This window comes from Carettochelys insculpta, chromosome 3 (assembly GCF_033958435.1).
Source record: "Carettochelys insculpta isolate YL-2023 chromosome 3, ASM3395843v1, whole genome shotgun sequence".
Lineage (NCBI taxonomy): Eukaryota > Metazoa > Chordata > Testudines > Carettochelyidae > Carettochelys > Carettochelys insculpta.
In genome coordinates, this window is record NC_134139.1 from 178,006,161 (window position 1) to 178,019,429 (window position 13,269).

Sequence of the window (13,269 nt, forward strand, 5' to 3'; positions counted from 1 at the left end):
ACCCTGAGAACAGTTTCTCACCCTCCTTTTTAGAGCTCCCCTTCAGGAAGTTGAAGGCTGCTATTAAATCACCCCTAAGTCTTCTCTTCTGTAAACTAAACAAGCCCAAATCCCTCAGCCTATCCTCATAGGTCTTGTGCTCCAGACCCTTAATCTCCCCATACCTCACCTCACATGCAAATAATGTCCTTATGCTTCCCAAAACGTAGTTCCGTTTCAGATCCTAAATCTGCCACATTGTCATTCCAATTTAGTCCAAGCTGGTTCTTTGAATTAGATAAGAAAATATTAGGGGAGCGTCTGTTGTACTTGAGAGGGCTGAAGGCTCCGTGGTTGGACTCAACTCTTTGCAGCCACAACGCGAAAGTGCCCATTTCATGCCTTTCTCCGTGCCTTTGTAAAATGCGTCAGGAGAGCTCAGCAGTTACTGTACAGTATTTACTATCGTCAGCTGTGCCTAGAACAGCCACTCCTCCTTCTTCACTATTGGCTCAGAATGCGGAAGGCTTGAACCTTCTTTTAGGTTTCATTTGTACCAGTGAGAGCGTCTCCGAGCCTGATGGACACATTGGGTGCCTCCAATGGCAGCGAGCGCTGGCTGAATTTGGCAGCGGCTGAGCCTGCACTATAAAAGCAAGTAGAGGGAGCTTGCTGCTTCATTCTGAGCTCAGGCAGCTACTTAGAGAAAGAAAAGGAAGCGAGGTAGTCAAGCAGGCAGAGCGATCCCTTAGCGTGTGTTCTCTGTACCCTGGAAATCAGGCTGTCCCCCAGAATGAAAGCTTTCAGTCCTGTGAGATCCGTCAGGAAAAACAGCCTCTCTGAACACACCCTGGGAATATCCCGGTGCAAAACCCCCGTGGATGATCCTATGAGTTTGCTATACAACATGAACGACTGCTACTCCAAACTGAAAGAGCTAGTGCCCAGCATCCCTCAAAACAAGAAAGTGAGCAAGATGGAAATCCTGCAGCATGTTATCGACTACATCCTGGATCTGCAGATTGCTTTAGATTCGCACCCCAATATTGTCAGCTTTCATCACCAGAGATCAGGACCAAATTCTTCCTCCAGAACACCTCTGACCACCTTAAACACAGATATCAGCATCTTATCGTTACAGGTAAATGTCCTAGCCCCGCTTGTACCCAGTGTTGTTATAACTGTGTTGGCCTCAAAAATGCTTCAATGCTTGTATTGCTCAGCAACAGAAATTAGTACAATAAAATATATTACCTCACCAACCTTGTCTCGATAACCTTGACTGCCTCTTCTCCCTCCTTGTTGCCTGCCTTGTTCCATGTACAGTGTCTGAGTTTGCATTTTAATAATGTCAGTGGGCATTGCTGTTAGGAAGTAAGTATTACAGATTTAGCTTTTATGATGAGGAGTGATTCGCTTGAGAAACTGTTTATATGTAAACTAATAATTTTAGATTGAAGATGTAAATGTCCAAATTTGTAGGCAGCCCTAGTAATGTTGGTAGTCATTGTGAAACTGTAGCATGACATCCCATATGGAATGAGCTTCATGATCCAGAGTATATTGTATTTTTTGTTGTGCTTTTAATATATTTAACACTGAATTTTTTTCTTTGCAGGCATCTGAATTCCCTTCAGAATTAATGTCAAATGACAGCAAAGCACTGTGTGGCTAATTTCAATGGTGAGTGTTTGTGGCTCTTAGTTTTCAGAAAATAAATATAATGCAAAATGCAATTTATTTGGGGGTTAAAGGGTCTCCATTTTGGGGGAGGAAATGTTGAATGATCTTGGATTTAAGACATTTTAATTTATAATAAAAGTAACAGTTTTCTTGGAGGGTGCCTTTATAACCAGTAATCAAGCCATAAAAATTGCACTAGTAATTCATTTGGAGGTATCCCAACTGAAAGTGTATTTTCACTTTTGCAAATAAGTAGTATAGGCTACTCAGCTACCATTCCTTTGTACTTAAATGTCACAACATAATGTAAACTCTGTGATTATCTGTTCTGAAAAGCTCTAACCTTCAGATAAAATGACTGATTTAGCTAAGGATTTTTGTGTAATCCATTAAATTTTGTGATGTGGGATTGTCTGTACTATCAGTTAAATAAGTGTCTGCTTTTAATCAAATAATTGCTGTATGAGGCAGACTGGCGCCTCTTAGCAGTGCAGAGATCCAAATAGAGATTGTACTGAGAATCTTCTTTCTCCCACTCCTGCTGAATGTATGTTATTTTAATGTTTAATTTGTACTTTTGAGGGGGGAGTGTGTGTGTGTGCTTTGCATCTGGACGCCAGGGTTTGCCCAATCTTTGAGTGTTTGGTTGAATGTTCAAACTGTGGCTTCCTCTCTGGCGCCAGTCTGTCCGGATCTCTGCCCTGTTAGCATTCTCCTAAATACTCCTCTTTTTCAATCTTTTGCAGGTGTTTGCTGAGGTCCCCCCCACCCCCCGCCCCAAGAAAATATCTACAGGATTTTTTTCCCTTTTTTTGAGGTGCTGAAGTTATTTTTCAGCTATATCTGGAGAGGGAATCTACACCTAATGAAATGGACATTTTAAAACTAATAAAGAAGAAAGAAGTTGAGACCTCTCCCCCACCCCAAAGCCCCCATCAACTTGGACTGATCTTAGCTATTTATGAAGAGACTTTTAAATGCCCTTTCCCTAGTTGGAAGGTGCCCTTTATATACTATTCCCAGCCTGGGGAGTGACACATTAAAAACTCACAAGGAATTGCCCATTTTAAAGCAGACTTTGCCTTTTTTTCCAAAGGTGGAGCGTGAGTATCAGAAGGATCCAGTGTTCAGTTTCTTAGGGAAGTCCAAAGTCAGAAGTGACCTTTTGATGTAAGCCTAGGATTGAATGCTGTGTATATATTTATATAAATATATATATATATATATATGAGTGAAACCTTGTGAACTCTTTAATTAGAGTTTTCTTGTATAGTGCCAGAAATGTACATTTCTGCAAAAAGTGTAATGATGTACTTAATCATGCTAAACTTTTTATAAAAGTTTAGTTGTAAACTTAACCCTTTTTATACAAAATAAATCAAGCGTGTTTATTGAACTGGTTGCCTGCTTCATTCTTGGGGACCAACAGTTTATTGGGCTTAGGGGTGCTGGAATTTTATAAAACAACAGTTTAAACGTGTAGAACATTAAATTACTTTCATTATTTTTAATTGTTGTAAGTTGGCTTAGACAGATCTAAATGTATGGTCCAAAATTCTAGCCACTCTTTATAAACAGCATATAAGTAAAATTGCCAGAGTTGTAGATTATGACATACGGGCTGCTACTACGGAGCAGTTTGGAAAAATAGAGAAAAGGATTTAGTCATAAGAGATTTTCCTGGTGTTCAATATTTTTTTCCCCACCCCTAGGTGATGACTCATTTTCAGTTCTCCCATAGTGCTGCCCAAGATCTGGTAACTTGCTTTTAGAATAATTACACAGAATTAAGGGTTGCGGGTGGCTATTAGTCTCCCAACCACTTAATTTCTGCAAAAGGCTTTGAATGCAAAAGTTGATGATGCGTTAACATGTGATTTGGAATAATGAAGTGACTGCTGCCTTTCCACACTAGAATGTACATGCTTCCATGCAATAGCCCAACAAAGTGGGTTTTCTAATCAGTTGCAGCAGTTTCTCCACATATGACTAAGATATTGAGAATTGAAATAAATCACTGCTGTGTTACTGATTAAACTTTAGCTGGTTCAAGCATTAACCCTTTCTTCATCAGAAAAAAAATTAAGCTTGTAATGAGATTTAACATTTTTAAGAGCAAAGTGTAATTTGGTGTCTCTTACCTCTATACCATAGTACTGCTCAAGGGCTTTTGTTGTAGTGTACTTGTTGCCTGTAAGTTACTTGTTTTCATTTGATTTTATTTTGTTACCATAACATAATGGGCAGGAGGAGCGGATTTCTTTGACCCCACCTGTTGTTGCAGTTGAGTTGAAAAAGTATCCTCAAATGGGAATTCTAAACAAGCAGACTTACAAAGTCCCATAACCCAATGGAATTATTTGTAGTGAAACTGTGGTAATGGTCTGGGTAAGTACTGATTTACCGGAGGAATGATCTCAGGCTGAGTGGGTGGGGTTGAAATTTGTGCACTCTGGGGACTTTTGCAGGGAAAGGCAGAAGCCCCACCCGAGGCCAGTAACACTTTCAGCAGAGTGAACAGGTGTGCGAGTAGCACCATAGTCTGCATCAGCTGCCTTTTTTTGCCCTTGACACCAAATCCATCCTCTGAAGCCGGGAAGAAAGCCAGCTCTGATCTCTTAATACAGAAGCTTCACTTACCAATCAGCGGCACAACCTTTTGTGATGGATCAATGCAATAAGAACACAAGCATTGCATTGAGAATCTGGATTCAGAAAGGGATGAGGTCGGGGAGGAGAGAATCTACCTCTTCTCACAGTACGCCCACCTCACTGCCAAACTAGTGATTCGTAGTCATCTAGAACTATAGCAAATGTTCAAATGCCTCCTGTGGACTAACCCTGCTACAGGTTGAACCTCTCTAGTCTGGCACCCTGGGGACCTGACTGGTGCTGAACCAGAGAATCTGCCAAACCACTGGTCAAAATTGTTTTGCAGCATTACCAACCCTTCCACTGCTTATGGGGCTCTTAGCAAATATTTAAGGGTAACTTACAGCTGAACAACAGTTGGGCTAGTGTCTGTAAACAAACTTTATGGGACTATGGAAAAGTTGGCCACACCCATGGTAAGTGGATATCCGGCTAACAAAAATCATGCTGGAGCACAGATGTTGCTGGACCAGAATGTGCCAGACTAGAGAGGTTCAACCTGTACTGGCTCAGCAACACTAGGGCTGCAAGCAGTTTATTCTAACTTTGCACAGTAAATAATTAACCCAAAGGAATGTATTTCAATAAAACTCTTTAACTTCACTTATACATGTCAGTGTTTCTCCATCCCCTAAAGTTATTTTTGCAGCTGAATTTTCTTCAGTCCGAATCCACAGTAGCCCCAGGATTTTAATCTGTTTTGAGGTCTTTTGGTCAGTTTTTCCTCACAGTAACAAGCTAAGGCACTCAGACACTACTGAATTCCCCTCTCTCCTTGAAAGGTGATTTTCCACTAAGACTTGAGTCAAGCTGAAATCCTACAGAGACAGCAGTGTGTGATGATTAAAGCTTTTTGTTTTTTCTTTTGGGAGGGGGAGGAGGTGGTTCTGATAAGAAATTAAAGATTACAGTATAACTGCTTAGAAAGCAAGTTACAGTTTCTTGGACATCTGCATTACGGGATGACAAATACATTAGCAGACCCAGACTAATGTTTCTCACTCATATAATGTCAAAATAGGAGCTTTTCCATTGCCAAGAATTTGGGGTTTGTGGGGAAAGGGGAAAAGAATAGGAAAACACATATGCTTTTAAAAATGCACATTACATTGTTTCCTTTTCAAGGATTAACTATAAGATTTAGTTTGGTATTTCCACCACACATTCCTTCTGACCAGTGCTTAGGGCTTATTAATCACATGTTTCTAGGTGTTATACTAGAAATTCACACTCACTGGGCATGCTGAAATTTTTATAGTTTCTAAGATCAACCAGAAAGTCAGCTTGGTCCCTTGAACTTTCACATCTGATGCTCAAGACTTCCTTGAAGAATGTTGTTATATAACATTAGCTTCATAAGCCAAAAGAACATTAAAACATTTCTGCAAACAGGGAAGTATTGATCAATTACTTTTCACCCTCTTTCTGTGGCCTCACAAACTATAAGATTGCACTGTATCTGAACACAGTAGCTGCCAACAGTCATGTTAAATGACTTGATTTTGAACGTAGTAGAACAGAATAAATCATGGTCAACATGGCAAGCATGATTAGCAGCTGTAAAATTATGTAGCACAAATCATGTCTAAGAGTTACCAATGCAGCCCCAAATTTAAGTTGTAAAGGCCCCACTGGCAAACAAGAGGACCCAGCAATTGATGTCAGAAGAGCCTCTCTCCAGAAGGTAGGGTGGTTAAGAATGCTTATGTACAATACACAGACTGTATTTGGTTTTTTTCTGGTCATTTCCAAAGCAGATGAAAAGGTTTCAAATGCATTCAAATATTTATCACAAGTCATTAAAGAATCAGTGCAAATATTTTGACAAAATTGCTACAAAGAGTCTTGACTCCAGATTAAAATTAGTACCTCTGAGTCACATTCCATTCATGTTGGTCTCTAATTCCTTACTTAGCAAAATGCACTAGTCACGGAGAGTCAACGCCACCTCCTGGTCTAGGTAAAGATGGCAGCTTTTTTTTCCTCCCCTTAAACGTCTGCTTTCTCTTTTATGCCTATACTGTGAACATCGTCCTTGAGAGAAATAAGTTGATGCTTTACCTTTTAGTAAATAATAGAAAAGTGGAAACATTTGATAATTTCAAATAATTTTATAAATGCATCTTCATAGTTTAGATGAAAATATACAAATTGCGTGAAAAATCCAATACATTACTTCTGTTGCCTGTGCTGATTCAGCTTGGAAGCTTGATGTTCTTAAAAAATTGGTACCTAAAGTCTGAAAGAAAGGTTTAAATGAAAATGCATTTTAAAAATTTATTTTTGTTGTGATGAATAGACACATTCATACACCATTGTCAATTTTATTTGTTTTGGGAAAATAAAACAGGGTTTTTTCACATAGTTTTGCGTTCATGTAAACAGAGAAACTGATTTGCCCCATCAAAAAATAGTTTGAAAAAGAAAACACCCTGGGATAATCCTTTCTATGTAGGAAAAGTGTAAAGTACTTATTAAGGAGAATAATAATACATGTAAATCTTTCTCCCTCTCCATTGCCATAATTTCATCTCTTGCTACCTTACACCACATTTTATATAGTCTAAGTTGTAAATTGTATTGGACTGGGATTGTATTGCACTCATCCCTTGCTATGCAAGCACAATTGGTTCCCAACTTTCTGCTCGTAGGTGAAAAATCGTAAGAGGGACATTAAATTACCATTAAATACACGTTAAAGTGTCTGGTTGTCTCCTAGTGCTGCTAACTGGGGGGAAGGAGTGGCAGCATGCAGTGCTGCTTTTGAAAAGCAAGTGAACCTTGGATGGAGGTGGGGTTGGAAAAGGTTAAAGGCTGGGGGCAGTTTGGGGCCATGAGCGGGAGGAAAGGTTAAAATCTGGTGGCGGCCCTGGTGGGGGAGGTGGTGGCTAGTTCTTCGGGCTGCAGCAGTAGTGCCTGTGGAGGGTGCAGTGGGCCAGGGGATACGGGACTGGGCTGGGGTAGGTGTTGGGAGCAGGAGGGGCTGGGGGGTGCGTAGGGAGCTGCAGGCTGGGCGTGTTGGGAGCGGGCCAAGCCGGGGCTGCGGTTCTCCCCGCTCCCTGGCCAGGGACCTCGCGGCTGGAGCAGAGCCAGCTGCGGGGCTGTGGATTTTCCCCCACCCCAGTCAGTGACCACGGGCAGGGACCCTGCAGCTGGCCCATATAAGCAGGGGAAGTTCACTCTTTTAGTGAATAAAGGTGAGTATGTATGTCCCTCATTTTAGTGAGAACTCATAAGTAAAATACTCGTTAAACAAAGGATGAGTGTATATATCTGTAAAATGACACAAAGGAGCAGAGAGAAAAAAGCACATAGATGCTGAAATATTTATAGAAATAAGCAGTTCTAGAAAGAGGGGAAAAAAGAGTGCCAGAAGGGATAAAAGGGCATACATTATGAAAAAATGTTGCAAGGCTCAAGATGCTGGGCAAAGAGCTGACTTACAACCTTGCAGAAGACAATAGAAAACTGTAGCAGTTCTGAAGACCTTACTAAAGACAGAAATGGAAAGACTCAGTATAGAAGAAGAACAAAGGAAAACATGGACAGAACATATCCAGGCTAGTTTAAATAGACCAAGTACAAACTACTAGAAAGACGTGTGATATTAATTCAGGAAAGTTACAATGAAAGAAGTTATCATGGACATCAGAAAACTTAAAACCAGGAGGACACTACAGAGACTAATAATCCTGGAGAGATGCTTAAAACAAGTGACACAACAAACCTACAGACTTTCCTTGTGTTTTCAGATAGAATCTGGACTGAAGAAAAGAACCCAACCTGGGGAAGAGAGGTCTCAACAGTAAAATTACCAAAGAATTACCAACTGCAACAACTTAAGAGAGGCTCTTTACTTTCGGTACCTAGGGAAACCATTTCTAACACCATCCTGGGATGAATTAAGAAAGCTAACAGATCTTTACTTCAGGTAACTGCTACACTACAGGAAAGATCCACCCTGCTGAGGTCAATCTTCTAGAGTTTGATTTAGCGCACCTAGAGGGGACATGCTAAATAAAATTTACAGGGTACCCCTGTCAACCACAGTACTTCTGCCTCATTAGGAGTAAGGGAAGTCAACGGGAGTGCAAGCTTCCATCAACCTCCTTAGTGGAGACAGCACAGAACCCCGAAGTAAGGTACATTAGCTAACTGCATAATTAATGTAGCTGAAATTGTGTACCTTAATTCAACCCTTCCCTCTAGTGTAGACCTGCCCTTAGAGAGACAGAAGGTTTTAAACTACTGAGATCATGTGTAGACTCTTGTTATTCTCAGGCATATTACTGTTTCAGTTGGGATAGTATGCCTGGGACTGTTGGTGCTTTTGTTCTGTTGATCACTCTCCATCAGCCCTGTGATCATCCTCCCTTTGTATGGTTAACAAGGGGTAGGGCAGACTTAGGAGTGAAGGCCTTATAAGCCAGAGACTAAGGGCTTGCCTACAATTTAACGATTTAGGATGCTGAAGAGAAATGTGCTAAATCGAACCCTGAGGGCACCCCCATCGACAGCAGTACTCCTAGCTGTCAGGAGGCATAAGGGGCCCTCCTGCAGTGAAGCCATGCTGGAAATTTGACCTAAAGTACATAAGTGGAGTTGCATATCTTAGGACAAATTTCTTTTGTAGTGTAGACCAAGCCTAACTGACCAGGGCACTACTATCAGGAGAGTTTGAGAGGATGTTTATAAGAAGGAGTCCTAGTACAAACAGTATGGTTAGGAAAAGCCATGTTGCTTGTGCAAGGAGTGTTCCTGTCTCCTGTGCAGAAGCCTCTACCCAGATCCTGTTGTGGTTTTGCAGACTGTGACCTGTATTTCCCACTTACAGAAAACCAGGCTGGGCAAATCATTCAATGTGAAAAGTGCCTGCAGGTGGAATATTTCAGGAAGCAGGTGAGAGAGCTACAGGAGATGGACACTAGGCTAAGCAGCATTTGTTCTCATGAGGAATATCGTGAGAGTATTCGTGTGGAAATAGGCAAGGCTGAAGAAGCTCTACAGCTATAGACGACTCCTAGCACACCGCTAGGAGAGGAGATGGTTCTGTCACAAGAAGGACACACAGCTGATTACTTCTGGCAGGAGGCAATGTTGCCCCCTGCTCCCAACCCACCCACCATGGTGATGGAGAACCACTATGCTGCCTGCTACTCATCCATGTAGTCACTGATGAGGCACTAATGATATTACTGAGCAGATCAGAAGTGTCTACAGGGCTCTGGAGGTATGGGTGAAGGAGTCTGGAATACAGGTGCTGTTCTCTTTGATCCTTGTGGTCACAGGTAGGGGCTCAGGCAGAGACAGATGCATCCTCAAGGCGAATGCCTGGCTGTGAAGATGATGTCACCAGGAGGGTTTTGGCTTCCTTGACCACAGAATGCTGTTCCAGGAAGAAAAAATGTTAAGCAGAGATGGGGCCACCTACTGAGGAAAGGGAAGAAACTGTGTGGACACAGACTAACTTAGTGAGGAGGGCTTTAAACTAGGATCAATGGGGGCAGGTGACCAAAGCCCACAGGTAAGTGATGAACATGAAGACTTCAGAGGTGTGTCAGAAATTGTGAGGAACATGGGCTGTAACAGTAGGAATAAAAGGAGGGACAAGACAGAACTGGGAGGCAAAATCCAATTAGTATATTAATTGTTTGTATACCAATGAGAAGCAGTAAGCATTTGAAATGCTAGTAAATAAGCATAACTATGACATAGTTGGCACCATAGACATGGTGGGAAAATATGCATGACTGGAATATTGGTATAGAAGGGTACGCTTGCTTAGGAAGGACAGGCAGAGGAAAAGGGAGGTGGTGTTGCTTTATATATTAAAAACACATGCACTTGAACTGAGATTGAGATGGGCGTAGGAGGCAGACTTGTTGAGAGTCTCTGAGTAAGGATAAAAGGCATTAAAAACAAGGGTTATGTCAAGGTAGGGGGTCTACTACAGACCACCTAGCCAGGAAGAAGTGGATGAAGCTTTTTATGAACAACTAACAAAATCATCCTAAGCACAGTATTTGGTGGTGATGGGGGACTTCTACTAGCCATACATCTGCTGGTAAAGTAACATAGCAAGGCACAGGATATCCAACACATTCTTAGAGAATGTATTGGAGACCTTTTTTTTTTTTTTAATTTCAGAGGTGGAAAATGCTACTGGGGGGAAGTTGTTCTAGATTTGATTTTAACAAATAGGGAGGAAATGACTGAGCATTTGAAAGTGGAAGGAAGCTTGGGTGAAAGTGATTATGAAATTATAAGAGTTCATGATTCTAAGAAATGATAGAAGGGAGAACATCAAAATAAAGACAATCAATTTTAAGAAAGCAGACTATAGTAAACTCAGGGGGTGTGTCTACACTTGCATTCCTCTTTTGAAAGAGATATGCAAATGAGGTAAATCGAAAATGGAAATGAGGCATAAATTTGCATATTTTGCACCTCATTTGCATATTCTAATTTCAGAAGCACTTCTTTCGAAAGAAGAAAGCCAGTGTAAATGCTGCTCTTTCGAAAGTAAAACCCATCTTTGAAAGAATCCTTCTTCCCATTAAATAAAGGGAAGAAGGATTCTTTCGAAGATAATACTTTTGTGTGTTAGAGGCATTTGATAATGTCCACAGATACTCTCTGGAAGATCCCAAGACACTAGGGAATTCCTGCAAAGATTATTAATTTGATTAGCAGCATTGTGCAATGAATCCATGTGCTGTGTGAAGACCAAGAGCTGAGACACGGAATGGCTTAAGATAGGTGCTGCTGTAAGGCAAAATTCAAAATTATCCCCACTTCTCTTCTGCACAGTCATATAACTTTTGATGAGAAAAGGAAAGCTGCCAGCAAGGACAGACATATGAGGGAGAGGCATCTCCTATGGATTGTGGTTCTAATCCTGCTCATGAGCAAAACCTTGTACATTTGCAGTTTCATGAAGTTGCTAACAAGTTGACATGTGGTGGTCACAATTCAGTTCACATTCGTGTTGAGAAAACTGTCTGACCAATACATCTGCCATCATGTTCAACCAGGGTAAACTTTATCTTATTTACTTTAATCTGAGGGTGTGGAAAAGTATAGTAATTTCTGTGACATGTGTTGCTTCTGCCTAAGAAGGATCCTTCAACAGACAATTGTCTAAGTATGGGAATATCATAATACCCTGTCTGCACAGGGGTGCTGCTATTACTGCATGTGTTTTGGTGAACACTCTTGGAGCTGTTGAGAGTCCAAATGGTAACACTGTGTTGGAGATGCTCTCTCCCTACTGTGAACCATAGGAATAATCTTTGTACAGGGTGTATAATCATACAGAAATATGCAGCTTGCAGGTTGAGGGCTGAAAACCAGTCTCCTTCTTCCAGAATCAGAATTATTGATGTCAATGCAACCATTCTGAATGTATGGGTACATACAAATTTACTATGTTTTCTGAGATCTAAAATAGGACTCCTTTTTCCTTTTGAGTCAAGAAATAACAGGAATAGACTCCCTTCCCTGTGTTCTACTAAAAAATGTTCCACAACACCTAGATATAAAGGTGGCTTATTTCTTGTTGTAAAAAATGGTTATGAAAATGGTTTCTGAAGAGGGATGCAGAAGGGAGATAGATGGGCAGGATGGGGATGAAGAGGGTGATATTACCAGATCTTACTAACTCCAGTACCCAGTGATGTGTGGCAGTGGATGCCTACACTCAATAAAATGTCTGAAGTTGGTGGCCACATTTGGGTAGGTTGTAACATACACTGGTTGTCGGAACTGGTCAAGTAGACCCTCAACAAAATCTTAAAACTTGCATCTTAGCTGATGGTGCAATAACTGACAGTCAACTGGGACTGAAGTGGTCAGTGTCTCTGTTGCTGATGTCTTTGATAGGAATTGTTGAGCGGTTTCTGTTGTTGGTGAACAGATGTGTCCCTACTTTGACTATAAGAGTCAAAGATGCAGAACCAGAACCATAAATAATTTAGGATTTCCTTTATCTAGCTTGAGCCTTTGATCTTGGCCTCATGTCATCAGGAAGCAATGGCGCACTTCTCATGGCATAGCTTCAAAAGTCTGGTGGGGGATTTGCATTCGTATCTCCCTAGATACTCCCCGAGAAAACCTCTTAACCTTTTGTACCAAGCTCTTTCTTGTCTAGCACCTTATTCAGGATAATCAATTAAACCTGTAGGTCTCACACTTTTCACATCTTCCCCCCTCAAGAGGTCATACAGTCCCAGCCCACAATACTACATACACCATTCATTTAATATATGAGCCCCAAAGGTACTTTAACTTAATTGAATAAGGTCTCCAGAACATAGTGCTGTAACATCTATGGCAATTTCCTGCAATATTTTAAGAGCTCCTAAAGAAAATCTGAAACATAAAAGAATCATGTTTATATTATATAATGCTTAGAAGTGGCCAGGTAACTGAAATGCTGCTCCATGATAATTTCCAATAATATGATAATTTAGGCATTTTTGTCCTACTGGGGATAAAAAGACAAAAAAATGATAATTTTATTCTATCTGAAATCCTGCAATATTTCATTTTGGAAACACCAAAACACGATGTTTTCCGAGATTCTTGCCAGGTGCTGGCTGAAATTGATATGATTTTTGTCATCTTTTATGGCTACACATCACTGATTAGTCAATGGGCAGCCATGATATGGACAAAAATCATGCCAATTACATTCAACTCCTGCATGACTTCAGGGTCCAGGGAGGGAGAACAGCCCTGCCATGTGGACAGCATGGGACTGGGATCTCAGGGCTTCCAGATACCACTGCCTGCTGGCTCTTCAGATTGCACAACTCTTAAGGCAGCTGGCTCCTTATGCTGTGGGAGCTAGTTGACCTAGGAGTCGGAAAGCCATGAGAGGTCTCAACTGTAGGGAAGACCAGGCGCTGGGGCTGTCCTGCTTCTGTAGAACCCCAGAAGCCCAGGGACTCTGGC

General features: G+C 41.2%; 1 protein-coding gene across 1 annotated transcript; it reads left to right on the top strand.

Moving 5' to 3' along the window:
- Positions 1–648: 648 nt before the first annotated feature.
- On the top strand, positions 649–2,708 carry ID2 (inhibitor of DNA binding 2). Its single transcript, XM_074988942.1, has 3 exons — positions 649–1,120; positions 1,598–1,662; positions 2,409–2,708. The coding sequence occupies exons 1-2, from the start codon at positions 773–775 to the stop codon at positions 1,652–1,654; spliced, it is 405 nt and encodes a 134-aa protein (XP_074845043.1). The 5' UTR covers positions 649–772; the 3' UTR covers positions 1,655–1,662; positions 2,409–2,708.
- The last annotated feature ends 10,561 nt before the right edge of the window (positions 2,709–13,269 follow it).

What these genes read in the sequence shown, in the direction of transcription:
- ID2 (XM_074988942.1), top strand. Translation starts at nt 773, where the DNA reads ATGAAAGCTTTCAGTCCTGTGAGATCCGTCAGGAAAAACAGCCTCTCT. An exon ending in TCAGCATCTTATCGTTACAG is followed by an intron (nt 1,121 to 1,597) that starts GTAAATGTCCTA and finishes TTTTCTTTGCAG; the next exon opens with GCATCTGAATTCCCTTCAGA.